Source organism: Antechinus flavipes, chromosome 2 (genome assembly GCF_016432865.1).
Source record: "Antechinus flavipes isolate AdamAnt ecotype Samford, QLD, Australia chromosome 2, AdamAnt_v2, whole genome shotgun sequence".
NCBI classification, from domain to species: Eukaryota; Metazoa; Chordata; class Mammalia; order Dasyuromorphia; family Dasyuridae; genus Antechinus; species Antechinus flavipes.
Genome location: NC_067399.1, coordinates 523,841,922 through 523,868,373, shown reverse-complemented (window position 1 = coordinate 523,868,373; position 26,452 = coordinate 523,841,922). Strand labels below are relative to the sequence as shown.

General features: G+C 34.5%; 1 protein-coding gene across 2 annotated transcripts in view; it reads left to right on the top strand.

Moving 5' to 3' along the window:
* Window positions 1-26,452, top strand: part of LEO1 (LEO1 homolog, Paf1/RNA polymerase II complex component) — a 54,814-nt gene that overhangs the window by 13,638 nt on the left and 14,724 nt on the right. For both annotated transcript variants that reach the window (XM_051980663.1, XM_051980664.1), the window contains exons 4-8: window positions 886-980; window positions 3,727-3,872; window positions 7,913-7,997; window positions 12,150-12,244; window positions 13,031-13,165. In XM_051980663.1, the coding sequence (XP_051836623.1) occupies window positions 886-980; window positions 3,727-3,872; window positions 7,913-7,997; window positions 12,150-12,244; window positions 13,031-13,165 (556 nt within the window). The remainder of the gene's footprint in view (window positions 1-885; window positions 981-3,726; window positions 3,873-7,912; window positions 7,998-12,149; window positions 12,245-13,030; window positions 13,166-26,452) is intronic.

The window sequence follows — 26,452 nt, the reverse complement described above, 5'->3', positions numbered from 1 at the left end:
TAGTTGAAGGAGTATGAGGCATATCTGTTAGCATGCAATGCTACTATGAATTTATAGCCCTTAATTAGGAGTGGATCTGGCAGCATATAACACGCTGTAAATGGAAACAATTTGGGACAAAGGGTCCCAAGACTTTGTCAAGAGTATTGGTTCCCCCACTTACTAGTCTTGTTACTTCTCCTTTTGAAAAATAGGAATGATATCTGCCATATCCAACTCAAAGAGTTGTTGTAAAGACTACATGAGATGATAAATGTGGTCATATAGGTGAGTATAGGTAAATCATATCTTCATTGAGCCTCAGTTTTTCATCTGTAAATTGTGGAACTAATACTAATACTATCTACTTTGTAGGATTATTGTGAATTGTTTTGTTAACTTCAAAGCCCTCTACAATATTGGTTGTTATTATTACTTTGCATTTTTTGTTTTCCACCTGCCTGGCCTTTCTTCTCTTTAGTGAAGCTAAATATAATTATCTTTTCACTCTTGTCAGGTCCCTAGATAACACCCTAGTATTATTAGGACAATGCCCTAGAGATAGATCTTGGTTGTACATAATTGTTTGCCTCTTACCTCTCCCCCATTAGAATGTGAACTCCTTGAAAGGGGACATCATTTCTTTTTCTTTGTACCCCCACATATTATCACAGTGCGTGGCATACAGTAGGTGCTTAATGGATATTTGACTTGACTGAACAAACCAGCATTAGTGAGCTGACTCCATGACAACTTTTGTAAATATTTAGGGAATCCTTCACGTGGTTTGTGCATATCTGGGGGTATTTTATGACATACACGTATATGTTCATAATGAACTGTGTTCCATATAACTTTAGTTACAGGAAAGTGATGATTTTGGTTTTTTTTTTCCACTCATTGAAGATAATACTGAAGCCATGGATTTATTTGGAGGTGCAGATGATATTTCTTCAGGGAGTGATGGGGAAGACAAACCACCTACTCCAGGACAGCCCATTGTGAGTAAATATCTATCCTGAACTGGAACTGTTTTTAAAAGAAAAGGTTATGGTTAAGGCCCAGAATCTTCTCTTTCTGTCTTATGATTATATGGAACCAATGCCTGGCCTTCAGGACTTTGTTGAATATTCTTGGATGTTAGGTGGTTCTGGCCTTCCTACCAAGTGTGTGACAAGTGGTACTATTGAAGTTGGGGAGGGGAACCCCAAAAGTCTCATACTGGTGTCTTGAAGTATCTCAAAAGAATTTACAGGCTTGAACCCATCTCCTAATCGAGGGGCAAAATTTTATTAAAAGTACTGTATAACATTACTAAGTGGACTGAATTTTTTTTAAATTTAATTTTATTTAATAATAACTTTATATTGACAGAATCCATGCCAGGGTAATTTTTTACAACATTATCCCTTGCACTTGCTTCTGTTTCGATTCTTCCCCTCCCTCCCTCCGCCCCCTCCCCTAGATGGCAAGCAGTCCTATATATGTTAGATATGTTGCAGTATATCTTAGATACAATATATGTTTGCAGAACCGAACAGTTCTCTTGTTGCACAGGGAGAATTGGATTCAGAAGGTAAAAATAACTCGGGAAGAAAATAAAAAATGCAAATAGTTCATATTTGTTTCCCAGTGTTCTTTCTTTGGGTGTAGCTGGACTGAATTCTAAGGGCAGTAAAGAAACAACCAAAGAGACTTATTTTTTCTAACTTCTACCATAGATATGCTGCTTCTATGGTTCAAGGGCTTGGGAGTCTATCATTGCCTTGTTAATTCTATAATCCAGGGTAGGGTTAGAGAGTAATTTCCAGATAAATTAAGGATGGTCTTCGAAATTTGATTATTACTGATCAGATTATCAGTCAGCAATTAACTGAGGAGTGGTCTTATTCACTATTGTCTCAGGAGTTTGATCTGTGAGAGTGTCCTGAGGCCAGAAGCTATCTGACTAAGGAGTGATCAGAATCAGACAGTTTCCTGAGGCAGACTCCAAAGCCAGAAGACCCAGGACCACTGACCCATTAGAACAGAAGCCCCCCCCAAGGTCAGAGGACCACAAAATCACATTACATCAGTTGTAAATTCATATAAAATCATGTGTGCATCCTGATTTAGAGGTTAGGATTCTTCCTACCTCAAGTAGGGAGAAACTTGTGTTTCTCATTAATTATTGTTTAAAAGTGGGAAATAGTTTTTGAAATTTGGAATTTAACACTCTAAAGAATATAGTATCCTTATAAAAGATTCCACATTAGGAATTCTACCATGACTTCCTAAGTTTGTTGTGAATCCTGATTCTTTTGTTTGTCTTCTATCACCATCTCTATTCTAGTAGAAACAAAGATTCCTCACAGACTCACAGTAACAGTAGAAAACTGGCTAGAGGAGAGATTGGGATTTGATCCCTTGGATTTCTGAGGGATACCCTTAGGCTTCTGCCAGGAGAATGATGCAGCTAGATTGCACAGTGAAAAGAAAGCATCCTGGATCTGGATTCAGGAAAATCTGAGTTTAACTTTCACCTCAGGCACTTAGTAGCTTTGTAGCAATGGGGAAGTTATTTAATTTCTGCCTGCCTCATTTTCCTCATGTGAAGTGGGGAGATACTAACAATTATTTCCCACTTTTGTTTTCAGGATCAAATAAGATCTTTTATAAAACACTTTGCAAACCTTATAATACTGTATAAATGTAAATGCCAGCTATTATAATTGTTGTTATTATTATCATTATTATTAACTTCCTTTGTATAGGAAAAACTTGCTGGTTATCTATCTATACATACAAAAGCCTAGTGAACAATTCTTTTACTTTATGGGTAGTTTGATCAAGAATATTCTCTGGTTGGTTTTTTTGTTGGTTGTTTTATTTTAACAAATGTGAATTGAGGCATTGTGAAATTTATCCTCATGCTATATTTTGCTTATAGATACTTTTTATTCTTGTATTTAAGGTATCCTTCATTTCAGTAATATTAACTTGATGTCTTTAAAAAAAAATAAGAATGCAAGTGAGATGTATGTTTAAAACAAGGACATTTTGTTTACATGAGAAGAAACATTCAGAGAAGAGAAAGAGCGTCACGTTTCCAGAATGAAGCTCTTCTAGCATTTTAGAGCTATTTGTTAGCGCTGTATTGTTAACGCTGTATGTAGATATGGTAAATTTAATATGCTGCTTTGTAGCTCTGAAGAACTTGGAGTCAGACTGACCTCATATACTTGCTTGCAAACCTTGTGGTTTTGGCAAGTCACATCACTTCTCTGAGCCTTGGTTTCCTCTCAGTAAAATGTGGATAATACCATGCTTACCTTCCATGATTGTTTTGAAGATCAAATGTGATAATGCTTATCAAATTTATTGAGAATTTAAAAGTGCTCACCTGAATGTTTGCTATCATTTCTTTAGCTCAAATATGAACTCTCAGTTTGTGAGGTACTCATTTTATGTAATTTTAATTAATTACATAATTAATTATTATGTAATTAATTAAGGTTTATTAAAATAATAATTTTTTTATTTTTTTCAAGTTTGAGTATTTTATTCAAGATAAGTAAAATTTAAAAAAACAACTAATGTTTTTAAATGTCTGACAAATGAGGCATCAAAAAATTAGTACTATCTGTGGATACTTTGTATTGCATCATCCCTAAAGGGTATATTTTATGTTTTCCTAATGTACACCTAAGAAAAGACTAGATCTTTCATATCCCTTTTAGTTCTTCAGTTCTATAATTTATTTACTAGGATGAAAATGGGTTGCCTCAGGAGCAGCAGGAAGAAGAACCAATTCCGGAGACCAGAATAGAAGTGGAAATACCCAAAGTAAACACTGATTTAGGAAATGACTTGTATTTTGTCAAACTGCCCAACTTTCTCAGTGTGGAACCCAGGTAATGTCCCCACTTATAGATTTTCTAATAATGGAATTGTACTTTTGAAATACTGGGGTTTTTTTTTTCTCATTTTATATTTTGCAGGGGAATTTCTATTATATAGAAGCCAGTGATTAAATTGCTTTACCACGTTTGTAAAAATAATTTATAATTTTGAATTCTTGACTATTTTTAAGAGATTTGTAACCTAGGCTTATAATCTAGATGTCATCCTCATTTCCTGACTCTGACACTCCCATATCCTGTCAATTCTGACTTTGTAACATCTCTCTCATATATATTCTTCTCTTCTCTAATACTGCTACAACCATGGTGCATATTCTTTTTACCTCATACCTGGACCATTGCTATAGCCTGCCCCAAGTGTCTCTTCACTCCATTCTACCCTCCACCTTGTTTTCAGATTGGTCTTCCTAAAGCATAGTGTCCTAGTTTTTCCACATCCCCTACAACATTCATCCATGTCTTTTTCTGTTCTCTTAGCCAATCTGAAAGGTGTGTATTGATACCTCCTAGTTGTCTTAATTTGCATTTCTCTGATCAATAATGATTTAGAGCATTTTTACCATAATCATTTATCCAGTGACTCTTTTCTTATGTTTATTTGAATAAAGTACTCCATGTTCTGACATTTTTTGCTGTCTTCACCCCATGCATCCATTCTACTCAATAAACTCAATAAATTCAGAGCTTTTTCTAACTTGCCTCTTTTCCTCTCATTCCTCTCCTCAAACTTCCCATGTTTCCTGTCTTACATTCTATCACATAATTTTTGTGTGTGTAATTCAGTATTTTAATTGTTTTTATGATAATAGCTTTTTCTTTTTCAAAATTCATGCAAAGATAGTTTTCAATATTCACCCTTGCAAAATCTTTGCATTCCAAATTTTTCTCCCTCCGTCCCCACCTCCTCTCTTACTTAGACAGCAGATAATCCAATATTGGATAAACATATACAATTCTTCTTTTATATATATCTTTTTTTTTCAAAACACACGCATAGATAATTTTCATATTCCCTCATGCAAAACATTGTGTTCCAAATTTTTTTCTTCCTACTTTCCCCCATCCTTCTTTAGCAAGTAATCCAATATATGTTAAATGTATGTAATTCTTCTATACATATTTCCACAATTATAATGCTGCACAAGAAAAATCAGATCAAAAAAGAAAGAAAAAAAAAGAGAAAGAAACAAAATGCAGGTGACCACCACCACCAACAAAAAAGTGAAAATACTATGGTGAGCCACTCTCAGTCCCCACAGTCTTCTCTCTAGGTACAGATGACTTTCCATCACAAGATCATTAGAACTGACATCAATCATCTCATTGTTGAAGAGAGTCACGTCCGTCAGAATTGATCATTTTATAGTCTTGTTGTTGCCATGTACAATCATCTCCTGGTTCTGCTCATTTTACCCAGCATCAGTTCATGTAAGTCTCTCCAAGACTCTCTGAAATCATCCTATTGGTCCTTTCTTACAGAACAATAATATTCCATAGCATTCATATGCCACAACTTATTCAGCCATTCTCCAACTGATGGGCATCCCCTCAGTTTCCAGTTTCTGGCCACTACAAAAAGGGCTGTAACAAACACTTTTGCACATGAGTCTCTTTCCCTTCTTTAACATCTCTTTGGAATATAAGCCCAGTAGTAACACTGCTGGCTCAAAGGGTATACACAGTTTGATAACTCTTTGAGCATAGTTCCAAATTGCTTTTCAGAATGGTTGGATCCATTCACAACTTCACCAACAATGTATCAGTGTCCCAGTTTTTCCACATCCCCTACAACATTCATCCATGCCTTTTCCTGTCATCTTAGCCAATCTGAAAGGTGTGTATTGATACCTCATAGTTGTCTTAATTTGCATTTCTCTGATCAATAATGATTTAGAGCATTTTTACCATAATCATTTATCCAGATAAGTAACAACTCTTATCTTGTTGTTTATTTGAATAAAGTACTCCATCTTCTGACGACATTTTTTGCTGTATTCACCCCATGCTCCTTTCCCACTTCTACTTCCTGGTTTTCTTCACTTCTTTCAAGTCCTACCTTCTACAGGAAGCCTTCTTCAGACCCTCTTAATTCTGATGTCTTCTCTCTGTTGATAATTTCCAGTTTGTCCTTTACAGAGCTTGCTTGTGTTTGCATGTTGTCTTCCCCCTTTCCCCAGTAGGGAGTGAGCTCTGCTTCATTAGCACCACAGTGCCTGGCACATAGTAGCTCCTCATTAAGTATTTGTTTACTAACTTTTAAAAGCACATTATCCTTTGTATTTGAAGATATATAATATGATTTAATCACTGAGTAGTTCTTTTTTAGAATTTTTCCCCAGTTGATTTTAGCAATTTATTCATAATCTCTTCGTGTTTCCCCTTGTGACCAGCCTACTTTAACCCTGTTCTAACCATCTGAACCAATCAGCTGGGCAGAAGGTGTAATGATCGCGTATTTAAAATCAGCTGGAGTCAGGAATTCGGGTTAAGGGAAAAAAATCTTCAATCTTTATTGAAGTGAAGAGGTGAAAAAAGATTGCGATAGCAATATGGGCAGCTGCAACAGGAAGCCAGCTAGCAGAGAGAGACCTGAGCTGAAAGGCCATCACAATGGCAATGCGAAGAGTCTCTCCTTCCCCTTCCTTTTCCACTCCCCTGCCTCCACCCACCAAAATCATCATTTCCTATACAACACATCAGGACTTGCACAAAGAGTGGGTGGGGGCCATTCTTTCTCCAAGCTTATATATTAATAGAGTATGGCCCAATTACTATTTAGCCTCATGTGCTTGGGACCTCAGTGCATCAACCCGAGCCTCAGCCCATTACAAGAAGGGGATTGGGAAAGAGGTGAGTAGCAGGATGGAACCAAGGACAAAAAGGAAATCTTTTTCAAAGCTTTTCAGGGAAACTGTGGCAAGGTTATCTTTTTTGACAAGGAATAGTACTTTAAATTGGGTTTTCGGTTTTACTTTCAATCTTTGCTCTTAGTAAAGATGTAGCTCAAAGGAAAATTATTTCAGGAATCATTCTGAAATAGTTTAGACTGAATGATGAAATTGTAAAAGGAAGAGCAAATGAGTTCATTTTTCCATTTAAACTTGAATGAAAGTGATCTCATTCAAAACAAGGTAGGAAGTGAGATAAGAGTATATATATATGAGTTCCCTTTTAAAGTTTTACTTTCAGAACAAACTTTTTATAGTAGGAGCAGTATGTTTTTGTGTTATATATAATTAAATACATTTTAAAAAAACTTACCATATTATAATTAGAATATGACATTCTTTTAAAACTTTATTTGGAAAATTTTATTATGAAACCATATCATTTATTAAGTAAGAATGAAGTAGAGTTACATTTACTATTTACTAGTTTGTATATTTACAATTTCTTTTGTTGCAAGTATGATTTTTCTCATGTTATTTGAGCTATTCCAGGTAGTTTCCCTCAAATCCCCAAATGAGTTTTGTAATCTCTTTTTATTGCCAGGAATGCTGATTGATGGACTAGTATATCCTTTGCCATGTTCCATTGAAGTTTCCTTTCTCTTTTAGCTAAGAGCTAAGAGAAACAAGAGTGGGGCTAATACAGTTGGGGGAAGTATCTTATCAGTGATGATTACATAAAAGTTGTTTTGAGTTGTCCATTTCTTCTTTTGTCAGATAAATAAGAAGTGACTGTTGGGAAGACTTTTTTAGCAGTAGCTCAGAATTCATTTAATTTTATCTTTTAATATGGTTAAATAAGGTGGTTAAATTATAGTTCTAAAACTAAAGTATTTCTCAGCTTTTTATATTGAAGGCTCTAGTTCATGGGAGTATCAAGGTATCAAGGTTTTTGTCTTCAAAAGTTTCTTTTAGTATTTTCAATTAAGTACTTTTGTTTTCTTTCTTCACTTTATTTGATTGTCCAAAATTTAGTTAGTGAAAATTTTTAACAGGGAGCTAGATGATCACATGAGATGTTCGCTTTTGTTATGGAAGATACTTAAAGTTCAAAACAAAAATTGTATTTTTGTGCATTTGCAGACCTTTTGATCCTCAGTATTATGAGGATGAATTTGAAGATGAAGAGATGCTTGATGAAGAAGGCAGAACCAGGTTAAAACTTAAGGTATCACCATATAGTCCCCTTTTATAGTTTTTGAATCCCTTTCATTAAGTAGAACATGAATAAGTGGAGGTTTTCTTTTTAAATCGAGCTTCTGTTTCTTCATCTTTGAACAGTCAAATAAGAATAGAATCAATAATTGTTTCTTTTTCAAAATGTTTCTTTTGATAGAAAAGTATCATAGTCATTGTACTTATTTGCTGTAATAATTTCTTTACTTCTTTTGTAGATTAATTGATAGACCTTTCCCTTCAGTACCTATTCCAAGGAAATGTATGCTAGCTCTCTACCTAAAATAGGTAAATTTTGGGTTGTCTTACAGCATCTAGTACACTTTTACACATTATAGATACTCAGTGTTTGCAACTAGATTGAATTTGATTCTTTGAATAATATGTAGTTATGCTAAAAGACACATTTGCTCTCAGTACACAGTACTTTGATAGTTACCATGCTTATAGATCGTAGAGGGTATCCCAAAAGTGTTAGTCTTTTTAAGTATAGAGCTCTATAAGCTTAAGATTAAGTTTAAATTATAGAGCTTAAAACTGTAGTAAGACTTGAGACATCCTGTGTAGGTTGTGTAATCTTTAACTAAAAAGTGCCGATTAGTATTTTTATATAGAAGACTGCTTCTGATATTTGATTTGTGTTGCTGGGATGGCATTAAGTAGCAGGAGACATCTAAGCTAATGATAGGTTAGCAGTTTAGACCTCAGATATTTGAAATCTGTAATATTTCCTATATATACTCAGACTCAGCATTTTTGGAAATTATCTTAAGCTGATTTGGAATATGAATTTATAACAGTTTTACACTCGACGTTTCAGTTTGAATTCTGGAGTGCAATCAGTAGAAAGAGGACTGAATATAGTCAAGAGGACCTGGGTTTGAATCCTAGCTCTGTTACTTACTAGTTGAGATCTTGAATAAATTATTTCATCTCTCTTGGACCTCTGTTTCCTTAATTGTAAAATAAAGGAGTTGTACTAAATTATCTTTAAGGTTCCTTTTTCTACTATGTGCAGGGTCTTAGGATTATAATGTAACATAATAGAGCAAATATATATATATATATATATATATGACATAAATATAATGAATAATGAATAAATATAATATAAATAAATAAAAATAAGAAGTGAAGTGTAATGTCTGGGCTGACTTTCTGGAGGTCCTCTGGATGAGCCTTGGTCTCAGCAGAATAGTCACCACGAGGATGGTCAGGAATAGAATCTAAAGTCTTTATTATTTTCCTTCACAGTCTGTTCACTCTGACTGACTGACTGATTGACTGTCCCCAGTTCTCTCAGTCCTTAAATACCCTATTACAATTACATCATTACAGCATACTGAGTATATGCCAACTAGAGTGATTATATCATATCAAACTAGATATATGTGAAGTAGAGAACCATTATCTCATCAATTCCACTGAGTTTAACACCTTGTTGTAAGTATCCTTGTTTCGAGTATACTTCTCCAGAGTTCCAGCCCTCTACAGTGAGGAAGCATTAACAAGTGAGATCAGGGCCCTTCATAGAGGAGAGCTGAGCCCGGAAGTTAGAGAAAGGTTGTAAGAGGTAGAGAATGACAAAAGAGAAGTAATCCCTGCTATCAAGACATTCCATTCTATCAAGAAGACAACATGAACCCAAATATATAGATATATTGCACAAATAGAAAATAACTGCAAGGTAGTTTAGGAAGGGAAGACATTGACTCTTCCTTGGGGGGAGGATTAGGAAAAGTTTCACACTTGACCTGAGTTGAAGGAAGTGAGGAAGTGTCTAAGGTAGAACTATGGAGACTGGACATTCTGACATGGCAGGTAATGTAATGGCTCAGAAAGCACTATATGTGTGAAACAGCAAGAAGACTAGTTTGAATAATGGTTATGTGTGTAGAAAGGGAAATCACATATATTAAGGCTGGAAAGATAGATGGGGGCCAGGCTGGGAATACTTTAAAAACCAAATAAAGGAATTAGTATTTTACCTCACAGGTAATAATAGGAAACTGCTGGAGTTTATTGAGCAGAAGACTGACATATTTTAGGAAAATCATTTTGGCAACTATTTGAAGGGTAAATTGGCAATTTCATTTAGTTTGCTTTGGGGACAGATTGCAAAAATACATAGTTGTGTTCCAGGGAATAATACAGTTTGGCTGTATTGTAGAGTATGTGAAAGGGAAACGTGTATTAAACTCAGAAAGGCTGGGTGAAGCCACGTGACTAAAAGTCAAAAAAGCTCAGCTGATGCACTGAATCTTGCTCAAGTGGATTTAATACTCAAAAATTATAAGGATTTTGTTAGAAAAGGCCTCAAAGCTCAAGGATAATATAATAATGAATTCTCTGAGAATTATTATTGTTATTATTATGATTTATAAGATCATATAGTAACACTTATTTTTTCAGATTTAAAAAAATGGAAATCAAAAAGGGATAAGTGATTTTTACTCAAGACTTAAATGAGCTGACGTTGTTTAAATTCTTTCTTAATTTTTAACCTAGTGTTTTGTTTTTTCCTTGAGAATAAATATGTTCCTGTTAGCACTGAATATTTTTATATCTGGCTAGAATGTTAATTTTCTGATTTATTTAATATTAATGATTTTGTTCATGTGTTGATTCTCTTTATTAATTCTTCCCCCCTTTTACACCAATTCTTCACATTTTTCATAGCCACTCCCCCTTTTTAAAAATTGTCTTCAATCTGCTCTAATAGGTTTATAGTAAGTTTGCCTTGTCTCATCACTTTCACTATTTCCTTTTCCTACTTTTCATATTTCTTAGTTCTTTGGTTTTAGCTTTTTTGACAAAGAACCTTAGAAACATTTATTTTTGAATTTGAAGAAATTTTCCCTCCATTTTTTTCATCCTAAACTTTAGTACCTTCTTTAATCTTGAGCATCTTTGTGTAACTCAGAATTTTTAGAACTTTAGAATATCAATATGTCATGAAAAATGAGATACTTTGATATTTTTTCTGTGATACTAAAAAATAGATCAGTCAAATTTAGATTTACATAAGAACTCAGATACTATCTGTGGTAATAGTTTCCTGGTGAATGAATAGGAACAATGTGTACGTGTCCTGAATTGAACATTTAATAGGAATAGCTTCAGCAATAATTTTATACTTGGTGGCATGTATGCGTACATATTTAAAAGGGGACATCTTTGTCTTCAAGTGAAAGCACATGCAGATCTGGTATCCTTTATGAAGAAAGAATTCAGCACATTTTGCTACTAGCGATTGAGTTGCATCATTTTTGAATGTGAAAGGCAACAACTAATTCATTTTGTAATTCCAGAGTAGTGTTTTTCACATAGTGGGCACTAAGTAATATGTCAATTTTTTTTTTTTCCATTTGAACTATCCTATGTATATATTCCAAGTTTTTTGTATGGGGAAGCAAAACAAAATTAATGACCAGTATTTTGGAAAAAAATGTTTTTGATTGTCTGGCTGCAGTGATTTTTGAGGGGAGGAGAAAAGAAAGGAGGAGAGTGTTTATGAGAAAAGCTGGTAGGATGTGAATTGTTAAAACAGGTTAAATAGAAAAGTTCCAAAGAGGCTGCTTTGTTATATCTGCATGGTGGTAGGCACATCTGTTTCACACATAGCAATTTTTATATTGGATATTGGAAGCTTTTTAGGTTATTGTTTATTAGTGATCAGTTTTAAATTGATCACAGCCTTAGAGAAACTGGTTTTGCCTCCTCTGCCAGACTGCAGAGAGAGAAGTTATTTGCCACCTGCTAGTTAACAAATTCAATGAGAATTTGCTATTTTATGTCAGTACGATTTATATATCTATTTAAGATTTACAGAAAGCTTTCCTTCACAATAAATCTCTGCAGTAGATCATGCTTAGCATTATCTTTTTTTTTTGGGGGGGGGCATGTAAGGCAAAGAGGAACTAAATGCCTTACTCAGATTACTTAGCTATAATTAGTATGTGGCAGATGTGTGTCTCCTGAAACAAAGACCCATATGCTCTTCACATTTGATCACATAGTCTTCCAATCTTGCTTTGTGATTATGCTTTTCTTTGGTAGGTGGTGGGACAAGGCAAAGAAATAAAATAATTTTAAACAATTTTACTTTCTAATAATTTTATATATACTATATATATTTTAACAGGTTGAGAATACTATACGATGGCGAATGAGGAGGGATGAAGAAGGAAATGATATTCGTGAAAGTAATGCTCGAATTGTTAAGTGGTCAGATGGAAGGTTAGTTGAGCTTAGCATTGTAATTATAAAATGAAAGAAAAATTTTGAAATATGCAGGATTGGGATTGAGAGAACTGAAATATTAAATGCATTAGAACCTTTGAATGGGGTCTCTAACTAAATGTAACCAAGAAATTGCTCGTCACTTGGGTTGCAGTTTTTCACAGGATATCGTAAAAATAAATGGAGAGGAGGATAAATTTGTGATACATTTCTAATAAAGATGACAATAAAATGTCATTTTTCTTATTGGCTATAGCAGATAAGAATAGAGAATGGAGAAAATTAATCACCTACTGTGATATAAAATTAATTGAAGCTTTTTGTTTTTGGAAACTATTGGTATTGATTTATTAACAGTCTTAGAAAAATTTCAGATCAATTGTAATTGAAAGTATAGATTTGTACATTTCATTGTAATAGGTCAATTTTTTATACCATCTTATTTTCATTTCTGTTTTTGTTCTCTTTTGACTTAGTTGTTGATAATGGTAGCATTTTTCCTTTAAAAGATTTTTATGACTGCCTGTTGTCTTTTACATCATATTCATTTCTGAATATATCCCCAGAAAGCAGTTCAGGAAAACCAAGCAAGTACATCACCTGACAAAATATTCAGTACTCCATGTACTTAGTAATTTCCCACCTGTAAAGTGAAGAAAGTTTAATTTTCTCTAGCATCAGTTACTTTTATGTTTTAAATGAACAGTGAAGCAGGAAGAAAGCTTTATGGCCCATTAAATATCCACATTACTAAGGTGCTATATTTTCTTTTTCTTCTTAAAGCATGTCACTTCATCTAGGCAATGAAGTTTTTGATGTCTACAAAGCACCATTACAAGGGGATCATAATCATCTGTTTATAAGACAAGGCACTGGTCTTCAGGGACAAGCTGTTTTCAAGACCAAACTAACCTTCAGGTAAATATTAATTAATTACCAGTGATCTCTGAAGTGCCAGATTAGATGATCTTTTTTCAGTCTTATTCCTTGACCAATATAGCTGCTGCATATGACACTGTTGATCACTCTTTCCTAGTTGCTCTTTCCCTTCTGAGATGTCATAACACTATTTTCTCCTACTTGCTTGACCAGTCTCTCTCCCCTCTAGCTCATTATCCAAATTACTCCATGCAACTGTGGGTGTTCCCCAGTGTTTTTCCAGGCTCTTTTTTATTTCTATATTCTTGGTAACTTTTCAGCTCCCAGGAGATTAACTCTGTTTTTATGTAGATGATTCACAGATGCATATGTCTACTCTTATTCTCTCTTCTGTATTTCAGTACTTCATCACTAATTGTCTGTTGAACATTTCAGACTTGAATGTCCCAGAGCTATCTTAAATTCATTACCTTTCCCCCTCAACACTCTTTTCTTCCAGGCTTCCCTATTTTTGAAAAAGCCATCTTCCTCTGGGAAGGAAGAATGTTGCCTGACTCATTGAATATCCAGATTACTAATAGACTAATCTGTGTAACCTTGGGAGTTTCCTTCACTTTTCCTTCCCCCTCACTCTCCCTATCCCAAGTCAATTTCTGTCTAACATCTCTGTTACCTCACTCCTCCCTGTACACGTAGATACCACCTTAGCTCAGTAACATCTTGCCTTGATTATCTCTGTACATTCCTAATTGGTCTCCTGCCTCAAAGTTCTTCCCATCCCAACCATTGTGTATGGCTGCCAAAGTGATTTTGCTTCCATGTGACTAGGTGACCTCTTCTATTCAATTAATTACAGTGGCTCCATATTGCCTCCAGCAACAAATATCAATGGCTCTGTTTAGTTTCAAATTCCTTCAAAACTTGGCCCTAAAATATCTTTCCAATCTTATTGGATTTTACTCTCCCTTCCACAATGTGTGAACACACCATCCTGACTCTTTTACTGTGTACTTTGTACTGGCCATCCCCCAGACCAAGAATGTACTCCCTCCATAGCTCTGCTTTTTGGAACTCTTCTTTTCCTTCAAAAGGCAGTTCAAGGACTGTTTTCTATATAGTCGTCCTCCAACTGCTACTGTTTTTTCTCTCCAATAGCTTTTATTTAATTATGTTATACTAAGTTCTCTTCAGATTTATTCTATATATATTTATGTATTCATGTGTGTATATATACTTAGGTCTATGTAGTATGTACATTTTTGTCTATATATACTTATATGTTTTGTCTGTATATACTTATGTATGTATGCTTCCTCACTTCCCGTATTCCCCATTTAAACATAGAGATAATTTTACTTATTATAATCTCCAGTACCTAGCATGGTATCTAGAAGATAGCAGGCACTTAGACATGTTGATTGATTTGATTATATTTAACCAAATTTTGCCTTCCTTTCATCCATTGTTCCTAATTTAAATTGCTTTCTGAACTATATGTAATAATGCTTTAAAATTTTTACTATGCTATTTTACTATTTTAAACATGCTTTTCTTTTTAAATTTTGAATTCTAAATTTTCTTGTTCTTTCCCCTCCACCCCCACTGAGAAAGCAAGCAATATATGATCTATAAATGTGAAAAAAAGTATACAAGTGAGAAAATGACACTTGTTTGCACACAGAGTTTATTTGCTCTCTCTGTGAAGATAGATATCTTTTTTTTAATTATGAATTTCCAAAATCTTTGGAATTGTCTTAGATCATCATATTTATCATAGTAGCCAGTTGAGTATCATTATAGCATTGCTGTTATCATATACAATGAGATGGTTTTTCTCATTTTATTTTGCATCGGTTCATACAAGTTTTGCCATCTTTTTCTGAAACCATTACCTATGTCATTTCTTTCTTTTTCATTTAATTTTTATTTTATTTTTTTTCTCAATTATATATAAAAATTTTTTAACATTCTTTTTTTTTTTTAAATTTTTAATAGCTTTTTATTTACAAGTTATATGCATGGGTAATTTTACAGCATTGACAGTTGCCAACCTTTTGTTCCAATTTTTCCCCTCCTTCCCCCCATCCCCTCCCCTAAATGGCAGGATGACCAATACATTAATATTCTTTTTTTGAAAAATTTTTGAGTTTCATATTATTCCTCCCTTTTCTCCTCACTTCTTGAGAAGGTAAGCAATTTGATTGTAGTTGTGCAGTCATGCAAAAACATTTTCATATTAGCTATGTGGCGAAAGAAAACACAGACCAAAAAAACCCAAAAATAATAAAACATTTGAAAAATGTTTCAATCTGTATTCAGATTCCATTAGTTCTTTTTCTGTAGATGGATGGCATTTTTTCATCATTAAGTCCTTGCAAATTGTCTTGGATGAATCATGTGTTGCTGAGAATAGCTAAGTGATTTATAGCTATCATCATATAATATTACTGTTACAATGTACAGTATTCTGTTCCTGCTCATTTTACTTGGCATCAGTTCACTTCCCAGGTTTCTGAAAAAGCATGCTACTCATAATTTCTTATAGTACAATAGTGTTCCATCACAATTGTATGCCACAGTATGCAGGAATTCACTAATTCCACTAATTGACCATCATATACATTTAGCTTTTTTACTTTAGGTGTGCCACAAGGCTCTGTCATGAGTCTTTTTCTCTTTCTGTGTTTTCTCTCCCTTGTTGACCTTATTAGCTCTCATAGCTTGAATTATCTCTATGAAGATGACTCATAGATCTAGATATTCAGCTGTAATCAACAATTAGTGCTCTAGAAGGTTTTTCTTCTGCGGAACTCCTGATTTTTCTCAGGCCTGAAAACAATGTCTTACTCTGTTGACTTTGCCTTTCCAAAATTTGATTTGAGGAATTACTTTAAACTTGTTTGGAGGGGAATGTTGAGTTCAGCTGGATTGCTGTCTCTTATCTGCCATCTTGGCTCTACCCTTGGGGAGTTCTGTAATAATACATACTCCTTAATATAACCCTACAGGTTTTTAAAGTCAGTATTGTAGTCCTTTTTAAGTCTTCTTTTTTTCAAACTAAACATCATCATTTTCTTCAGCTATCTTCAGTTTGACATTTTCCATTCCCCCCCTTCCCACCCCAAGTAAGAACAGAATCCTCTAGTTAGATTATAGAAAGTATGGAATATAATAGAAAATTACTTTTCTTATTTTGTATACTTACACTCCTGAAGTTGAATTGGCAGTCAGTCCATACCATCTAGGTTTTTTTTAACATATCAGTGATCTAGTGCCATGTGATGACCGCGTATTTAAAATCAGCTGGAGTCAGGAATTCAGGTTAAGGGAAAAATCTTCAATCTTTATTCTCAGTAGAGGTGAAGAAGGATTGCGATAGCAATATGGGCAGCTGCGACAGGAAGCCAGCCAGCAGAGGTGAAGGGGGATCGCAGGTGAAAAGGGGATTGCAGGTGAAAAGGGGATTGCAGGTGAAGGGGGGTCGCAATAGCAATGCGAGCAGTGGTGTCAAGACACCAGCCAGCAATCTCTCTTTCTGCTTCCCTTTCCACTCCCTTGCCTCCACCCATCAAAATCGTCATTTACTATACAACACATCAGGACTTGCACAAAGAGTGGGCGGGGGCCATTCTTTCTCCAAGCATATATATTAATAGAGTATGATCCAATTACTATTTAGCCTCACGTGCTTGAAACCTCAATGCATCAATTCGAGCGTCAGCCCATTACAGTGCCATTTCTCAATCTTTATCCTTTTCACCTTTCTGCAACATTTGACACTATTGATCATCCTCTTCTCTTGTGTGTTTCCTAAGAAGAAACTACCATTAAAAAAAGGAAAATCAAGGGAGCTAAGTGGCACAGAAATCAAGAAAAGAAAAAGGATATCAAAGGGGTAATTAAGAGTGTTCAAAAACTACCAAGATGCCAAGGAATATAAGGAATAAGAAAAGGTCTTTGGCTTTGGTAATTAAAATATCATTATATGAAATTGTTTACCTTCTCAAGGAAGGAAGAAGAAGCAGGAGGAAAGGGGAGAATTTAGAACTCAAAATTTCAAAAAAATGATTACTAAAATTTTTTAAGGTAATTGGAAAATACTTAAATAAAAATACATTTTTAAAAATGTCATCAATTATCTTGGGCAGAGCAGTTTCAATTGAGTGTGGTTTGAAACCATATTAGAAGAAGCTGATAGTTCAATGGGTGAAGTAGGTAGTATAGATTACTCTTGCAAAAGATTATAGAATAATAATTGGGATATAAGACAATTGGGATTATTAGAATTCTTTTTATAGAATAGAGAAAAATCTAATCCAGGACTCAGATCTAATGATAAATTGAAGAGAAGAGAGAAAAAACCTTGTTGAGCTTCTGAAGTAATGGAGAAGGATAAGTTCAAGAACATTTAATAGGGGGAAAGCCTCTGAAATCAGAACAAAAGCTGATAAAGTAGATGAGGATGGGGAAATATTGAGATGTAGAAGATGAAAAGTGAGGAAACTCACTATAGTTGGCCTGGATCCTTAAAAAAATAGAAAGCAACACCATATTCTGAGAAAGGGACATGCTTTCTTGATGTGTTCTCGAGAAAGGTTTTGAATAGCCAGTCAATGAATACAGTTAGAGTCCATTATAAATGAATAAAATGATTATTTAGATTATCCAGGAACCAGTTATTTTAGAAAGTCAGAATATATAGACGACACTGCATGATTTCATTTCTAGCAGTGCTCAGGAGCAGAAGGGGCATTTGGTAAGACATTTGGTTATTAACATGATGGTAATAGTAGCTGGCTGATATTAGGTCATAGAAACAAGAGTACTAGATCATACTTTTCTTTTGAATGTGTATATCTTTTCCTGCCACTATACTTGGCTTCTTCTTTTCTTTTACTGTACATTTTAAGACCACCTATTTGTGGTCTCTGCTTATGAAACCCAAAGAATTTGGACCACAGGGCACAAGATCATGTTGTACATTCCTGAGTAGACTTGGTTCATGAATACATATTCAGGAGATTAGAATCACCATGCACATATATCCTCTCTCTTTGGATTGTAGATCTTTTTCTACATATTTCTTGTAATTTGTCTGTTCCTGATCAGATAGACGAAGTACATTTTCCAAAAATTTGTGCATTGATTATGTGTAAATTGTATCCACTGACTAAAACCGACTAAAAGTTCATGATGATCTGTGAATCAGCCAAATGTTTTCTTTCAATACAGTTTCATAAACCTGAAATACTTTTGGAATAGTTAGCTTTTTATGATCTACTGTTTTCAGTTCTGTTTCTCCAAATGGGAACCAGTAACTGTACCAAACTGATACAGACTTAGACATTATTTACACATACATATAGTTTTTGCTTTATGTAAATTTTCATTATGCAATTTTGATGTTACAGAAAGAATTCTGGGGAAAAAAAATACTTTCCCCCAAAAAGTTAACTTTCCTGTGCTGTCCTGGGCTACCTGACCCTGCTCCTTTCTTCAACTGCTTTACGGTCCTTGGTTTCCCTCAACCAAAAAAAAAAAATGTTCCAATAGAGAGACCATTGGGACTTGACTAGATCTTAGGTAGACTGAAGAGACCTCACTCTGCCCTGTCCCTCTCCTGCATGTCCAGCTCCGGTGTGTCTGCCTTCTGTCCATCCTCTTAGCCTCTGCGTGCTTCTGGTCTTGTCTCTATCTGTCTCCAGCCCCTCAGAGCCTGCCCCACTCCCCCAGATGGCTGGCCCTGGCCTTGGTCCCTTCCCACTGCCCTTGCTTCTCCATCTCCAGTCCCCATCTGGCCTTGAATCATGTGCCTGCTGCCAGTCCCGCCCCCTTGGCCTTGTCATGAATGGAAGGGTCCCTTTCCCCAGGGGTGTGTGGCTGCCTGTACTCTGAAGTCATATAGCCATCCATGGGAAACGTTTGTGTCTGTGTCATGTTTAGAATGAAGTCGGTAGTGTTGGAGCACTTCCCAAGGTAGGAGTGTCCACGCATCAGGTGTGAGTGTCCCTGACAGCGTGGCAGCCCCTGCTCCCCGCTGCAGATGCCTGATGGGGCCAGCCATTGCTTTCTTGGGGACAGAAGACCAGCAAGGGAGAAAGCTTTCTCAAAGGCTGTTAAAGCTTGGCAGGAATAGAATCCACTCCCTGCCTTCTTCCTTGACATATACTTGTATATAATACCCAAGAATGCCTGTAAAATGACACTTGCTTACATAGCAGGCATATGTGTGTGTGTATGGTACCACCAAAAAATGAGCCATTCAAATTAGCATATGTCTATCTGTAGCAGTGTATTCAGTGAACTTTTACAAAATGTACCACTGAATAAATAAGGATCCTTTCTGAAGCATAGTCCGTATTGTGACAGATGGCCCATGGTAGCATACTGCTGACCCAGTTACATTGTTACATAATAATACTGTTCTTAAGTGCTTTCTTTGGTTGCTGTCCATGTAGCATTTGATATTTACTAAAATAATTTGATTTTTATTTACATTATAATCGGTGAAAAGAGAGCTATGCTAAAGCTGAACTTGTTAGTTTTTTTCCTTTATCTCCAATCATCCTGCTGCATTTTTCTCACCTGAACAAAATATGTTTCATGCTTCAACTCAAACCATATGTAGAAATCCTTAATGAGAGAAAAGGAAAGAGGAACGAGAGGATATGTAATATAATAAAAGTATGCTTCTTCACCTACTTGGCTTCAAAAAAAAACATCTTTTCTTTCTTTAGACGTAGAGAAAATTGCCTATTTAATTTTCAGGTCTAGGAATGTGACTTCTAGCAGTGCACTGATTTTGGGGGATAGTAGTGCAGGGAGGCAGTTGGTTAAGTGACTTGCCCAGGGTCACACAGCTAGTACATGTCTGGGAATAGATTTAAACTCAGGTCTCATGTTCTATATGCTATACCATCTAGTGACCTTTGCGGTGCATCGATCTTTAACAATATTCTATTATAGCAAAATAATTTAGAAAAATTTTGGCATTTATTATAATGAGATTTTTATCTATACGTATATTTGAATGATAACCAGACAACTTTTTTTTGAGCCTGTTACCTGACAAATACAATTCCTCTACCATCCTCATGGGCTTGTAGTGAGAATCAAATGACATAGTTACAAAAACACTTAGGTCAGATTGTGGCTTGTAGTGATTACTGTATAAATGCTTATTCTTTATCACTTCTTAAGCATTAGGATGGAAGGAATATTGTTAGGAGAAAGAACATGGGAGAAAGAAAAAAAAAAGACAAACATGGACAGCAGTATTGCAGATTATAGAAGAAAGATTTTTACAGCCTAAAGTTTTTTGAATGTGGTAGTAATTTTTATTAGCCATGATATTTCTTTGGGGGGATTCAATAAAGAATGATAGGTTCTTGTTCTATGCTCCTGCAGATAAGAAATTATTGAATTCCTAAAGATCATCCTGTTCATTTGAGAAACAGTGTAGTCTCTTTTTGGATAGAGGGTGTCTTCCACCAAATTGAGAAGGTCCTGATTCAAGCCCTACTTCTGATACATGATTGGATGGGACCCTTAATCTCTCAGTGCTCTAAGTCTGTGATACCAAATTCAATTGAAGTTTTAAATCCATCCCTAATTCTTATTCATTATTTTATTTTTCCCCCAGTTATGTGTAAAAAAATTTTTAATATTTGTTTTTAAAATACTTGAGTTCCAAATTCCCTCCCTTCTTCTCCCCACCTCCACCTCCCTTATTGAGAAGGTACAAGTGAAATTATGCAAAATATTTCCATAAAAATCATATTGTGAAAGATAACATATTCCCCCCCAAAAAAACAAACAAACAAAAATAAAGTTTTAAAAAGAAGTATGCTTCAATCTGAATTCAGACACAATGAGTTCTTTTTCTAGACATGGATAGAGTTTTTCATAATAAGTTCTTCAAAATTGTCCTAAGTCATTGTATTTCTGAGAATAGCAAAGTCATTCAATCATCTTACATCTGTTTATTTGTACACAGGACATTTCATTTTACTTGAGCTCATGAAAGTCTTTCCAGGTTTTTCTGAGAACATTCTGTTCATTTTTTTTTTTAATAATAGCTTTTTATTTTTCAATTACATGCAAACCTAGTTTTCAATATTCAACCTTGCAAAATCTTGTGTTCCATATTTTTCTCCCTCCCTTCCCACTTCCCCCGGCCCTGGACAGTAAGTAATCCAATGTAGGTTAAATATGTGAAATTCTTCTAAACATATTTCCATATTTATTGTTCTACACAAGAAAAATCAGATCAAAAGGAGAAAAAAAAGAGGAAAAAAACAAGTAAGCAAACAACAAAAAGTGAAAATATTTTTTTATGATTCACACTTAGTCTCCATAGTCTTCTCTCTGGATATAGATGTCTTTCCCCATCACAAGTTTATTGGAATTGGCCTAAATCACTTCATTCATTAAAAAGAGCCAAGTCTATCTCAGTTGATGTTCATATTAACTTCTTGTTGCTGAATATAATGTTCACGGTTCTGCTCACTTCACTCAGCATCATTTCATTGTAAGTATTTCCAGGCTTTTCGAAAATCCTGCTAATAGTTTCTTATATAAAAATAATACTCCATTATTTTCATATACCATGCCTTATTCAGTCATGGTCCAACTGATGGGCATACATTCAATTTCCAGTTCCTTGCCACTACAAAAAGTGGTACTGCAAACATTTTTGCACATGTGGGTTGTTTTCCCTTTTTTTTATGATCTATTTGAGATACAAACCCAATAGCTGCTCATCATTTCTGAAAGTACAGTAGCATTATATCATCATCATATACCATAGTTTATTTAGCCATTCCCCAATTGATGGACATCTCCTCAATTTCCATTTCTTTGCTCTCAGAAAAGAACTGCTATAAATATTTTTTTTTACTTATAGGTCCTTTTCCTTTTTAAAAAAAAAAATTATTACTTTTTGTTTACAAAACATATGCATGGGTAATTTTTCAACATTGGCCCTTGCAAAACCTTCTGTTCCAACTTTTCCCCTCCTTTCCCCCACCCTCTCCCCTAGATGGCAGGTAGTCCAGTACATGTTAAATATGTTAAAATATATTTTAAATCCAATATGTGTATACATATTTATACAATTATGTTGCTGCACAAGAGAAATCGAATCTAGAAAGAAAGAAAAAACCTGAGAAGGAAAACAAAAATGCAAGCAGACAATAACAGAAAGAGTGGAACTGCTCTATTGTGGCCCACACTCATTTCGCATAGTCCTCTCTCAGGGTGTAGATGACTCTCGTCATTACTGAACAATTGAAACGGGTTTGAATCATCTCATTGTTAAAGAGAGCCATGTTAATCAGAAGTGATCATCATATAATTTTGTTGTTGCTGTGTATAATGATCTCCTGGCTCTGCTCATTTCACTCAGCATCAATTCATGTAAGTCTCTCCAGGGGTCTCTGAAATCATCCTGCTGATCGTTTCTTACAGAACAATAATATTCCGTAACATTCATGTATCATTTATTCAGTCATTCTCCAATTGATAGGCATCCATTCAATTTCTAGTTTCTTGCCACTACAAAAAGGGCTGCCACAAACAGTTTTGCACATGGGTCCCTTTCCCTCCTTTAAGATCTCTTTGGGATATAAGCCCATAGTAACACTGCTGGATCAAAAGGTGTGCACGGTTTGATAACTTTTTGAGGATAATTCCAAACTGTTCTCCAGAATGGTTGGATTCGTTCACAATTCCACCAACAATGTATTAGTGTCCCAGTTTTCCCACATCCCCTCCAACATTGAGCATTATCTTTTCCTGTTATCCTAGTCAATCTATGTAGAGGTATCTCAGAATTCTTAATTTGCATTTCTCTGATCAATAGTGAATTGGAGCACCTTTTCATATGACTAGAAATAGTTTCACTTTCTTCATCTGAAAATTGTCTGTTCATATCCATCTTTTGACCATTTATCTCAATGAGAGAATGGTTTGATTTCTTATAAATTTGAGTCACTTCTCTATATATTTTAGAAATGAGGCCTTTATCAGAACCTTTGCATATAAAAATGTTTTCCCAGTTTATTGCTTCCCTTCTACTCTTGTCTGCATTAGTTTTGTTTGTACAAAAAGTTTTTAACTTAATATAACCAAAATTATCTATTTTGTGATCAATAATGATCTCTAGTTCTTCTTTGGTCACAAATTTCTTCCTCCTTCACAGGTCAGAGAGGTAAACTATCCTATGTTCTTCTAATTTGTTTATAATCTTATTCTTTATGTCTAGATCATGAATCCATTTTGACCTTATCTTGATATACAGTGTTGCATGTGTGTGGGGCAGTATCTAGTTTCTGCCATATTAGTTTCCAATTTTCCCAGCAGTTTTTGTCAAATAGTGAATTCTTATCCCAAAAGCTGGGGTCTTTGGGTTTGTTAGATTGCTATAGCTATTGACTATTTTGTCCTGTGAATCTAACCTATTCCACTGATCAACTAGTCTATTTCTTAGCCAGTACCAAATAGTTTTGATGACTGCTGCTTTATAATATAGTTTTAGATCTGGTACAGCTAGGCCACCTTCATTTGAATTTTTTTTCCTTAGTTTCCTTGAAATTCTTGACCTTTTGTTCTTCCAGATGAAATTTTTTGTTGTTATTTTTTCTAGGTCATTAAACTTTTTTTTCCCCATCTCTTTTGAGACACGTGCCAAGTAGTATTGTTAGTTCAAAAGGCTTATCCCTTATTCTTTTTTTTTTTTTTAATAACTTTTTATTGACAGAGCCCATGCCTGGGTAATTTTTTTACAACATTATCCCTTGCACTCACTTCTGTTCTGACTTTTCCCCTCTTTCCCTTCACCCCCTCCCCCAGATGGCAAGCAGTTCTATACAAGTTAAATATGTTGCAGTGTATCCTAGATACAATATATGTGTGCAGAATCAAACAATTCTCTTGTTGCACAGAAGAATTGGATTCAGAAGGTAAAAATAATCTGGGAAGAAAAACAAAAATGCAAGCAGTTTACATTCATTTCCCAGTGTTCTTTCTTTGGGTGTAGCTGCTTCTGTCCATCCTTGATCAATTGAAACTGAGTTAGATCTTCTCTTTGTCAAAGAAATCCACTTCCATCAGAATACATTCTCAATACAGTATCATTGTTGAGGGTATATAATGATCTCCTGGTTCTGCTCATTTCACTCAGCATCAGTTCATGTAAGTCTCTCCAAGCCTCTCTGTATTCATCCTGCTGGTCATTTCTTACAAAATAATAATAATCCATAACATTCATATACCACAGTTTACCCAACCATTCTCCAATTGATGGGCATCCATTCATTTTCCAACTTCTAGCCACTACAAATAGGGCTGCCACAAACATTTTGGCACATACAGGTCCCTTTCCTTTCTTTAGTATCTCTTTGTATCCCTTATTCTTAATGTTCATTTATGTTAGTTGTGATATCAGTTGCTTGACAGGATTGTGAAATGGTAAAATATATTGAGAAAAAGAGTTTATTGTGGCATTAATAATTAACATTTATTATATAGCACTTTAAGGCTTGTAGATTCTTGTTTGACGCACATAAAAGGAGAATGTAATACTTGGGATAATATTTCCTATCCATCATATTACTCACATATAATATAAAGATCATACTTGTGTATATTGGCAAACAAGTTTGCCTAGATCATAAAATAGTATGATGATAGAATGTCAAACCTGATAGATGTTAGTTAGTACAGCTGTTAGTTACAGATGTTAGTACAACTTTCCTGTTTTCTATTCTTTCTTCTATGGGAGCTTAACCTTTTGATTTTTCTACCCACTTATAAACATACTCTCAGATTTTTTTTATACTTTTAACTATTTCCTCTTTCATCCATTCAAAGTATTGTTTTATATCTTCTCCTTTATTTCTAAACTTCTAGAAGTAATCTATGTCTGTGGTGTCAAATTCAAATAGAAATGGATCCCTGCTCGCCCATATTGACTTAGAAAATGTCAAATCAACATTTTCTGAGTTGTATTTTTTTTTTTTTTGTATTTTGTTAAACATTTTCCAATTTAAGTTTGATATCTCTGTTCTATGCTATCTTATTCTCTTTGTCTTAAATTGGCTTCTTTTCTGGCTTTAAATCCTCATTACTTTACTGAAAGAATTCTATTCAAGGTCCCTTATGACCTATTTGCCAAATGCAAGGATCTGTCTCAACCCTCATCCTCTTTGACATTTCTATAGCTTTTGATGATACTATTGAACATTTCAGCTATATCATTTGAGACAGCTCTTGTATTCTCATTTTTTTCCTTTTTTGGTCCATTTTTTCTAATTACATGCAAAGCTTTTTTTTTGGTTAAAATATTTTGTTTTTCCTAATTACATGTACAAACAATTTTAAATACTAGTTTTTTTAATTTTAAGTTCTAAATTCTCTCTCTCCCTCCTTTCTTATTATCTGCCCTCCAGAAGGCAAACACTTTGATATTGGTAATACAAGTGCAGTAATGCAAAACATAATTCCATATTATGATATGAAAGAAAACACACACACACACACACACACACACACACATCCCAATAAAAATAGATTTAAAAAAACATGCTTCAATCTACATTCATATTTCATCAATTTTCTTTCTAGAGATGGATAGCATTTTTCATGAAAAGTTCTTTAGAACTGTCTTGGATCTTTGTATTGCTAAGAATAGTTAAGTCATTTATAGTTGATCATTATTGTTCTTATTGTATATTATTCTCCTGGTTCTGCTTATTTCACTTTGCATCAGTTCATGTAAATCAAGGTTTTTCTGAGAGCATTTTGCTCATCATTTCTTATAGTGCAGTAATGTTCCATCATAATCAAATACCACAACTTGTTCAACCATTCCCCAAATGATGGGCATTCCATCTCTATTTGCAAATCTTTGTCACCACAAATATTTTTGTATAAATGGGTCATTTTCCTTTTTATTTTTTATCTCTTTGAAAGAGATAAATAAGGGTAAGCATGGTTTTATAAACCTTTTGGTCACAGATCTAAATTACTCTCCAGAATATTTCAGTCAGTTTATAACTCTACCAATAGTATATTAGTAACTCAGTTTTCCCATATTGCTTCCAACATTTGTCACTTTCTTTTTCTGTCACATTAGCCAATCTGATAGGTGTGGGGTAGTTCTTCCTCAGAGTTGTTTTAATTCGTATTTCTTTAATCAGTAATGATTTGGATTATTTTTTTATATGAATATAAAAATGGCTTTGATTACTTCACCTGAAAGGTTCCTGTTTGCTGCCTTTGACCATTTATTAATTGGAGAATGACTTTTGTATTCTGATAAATTTA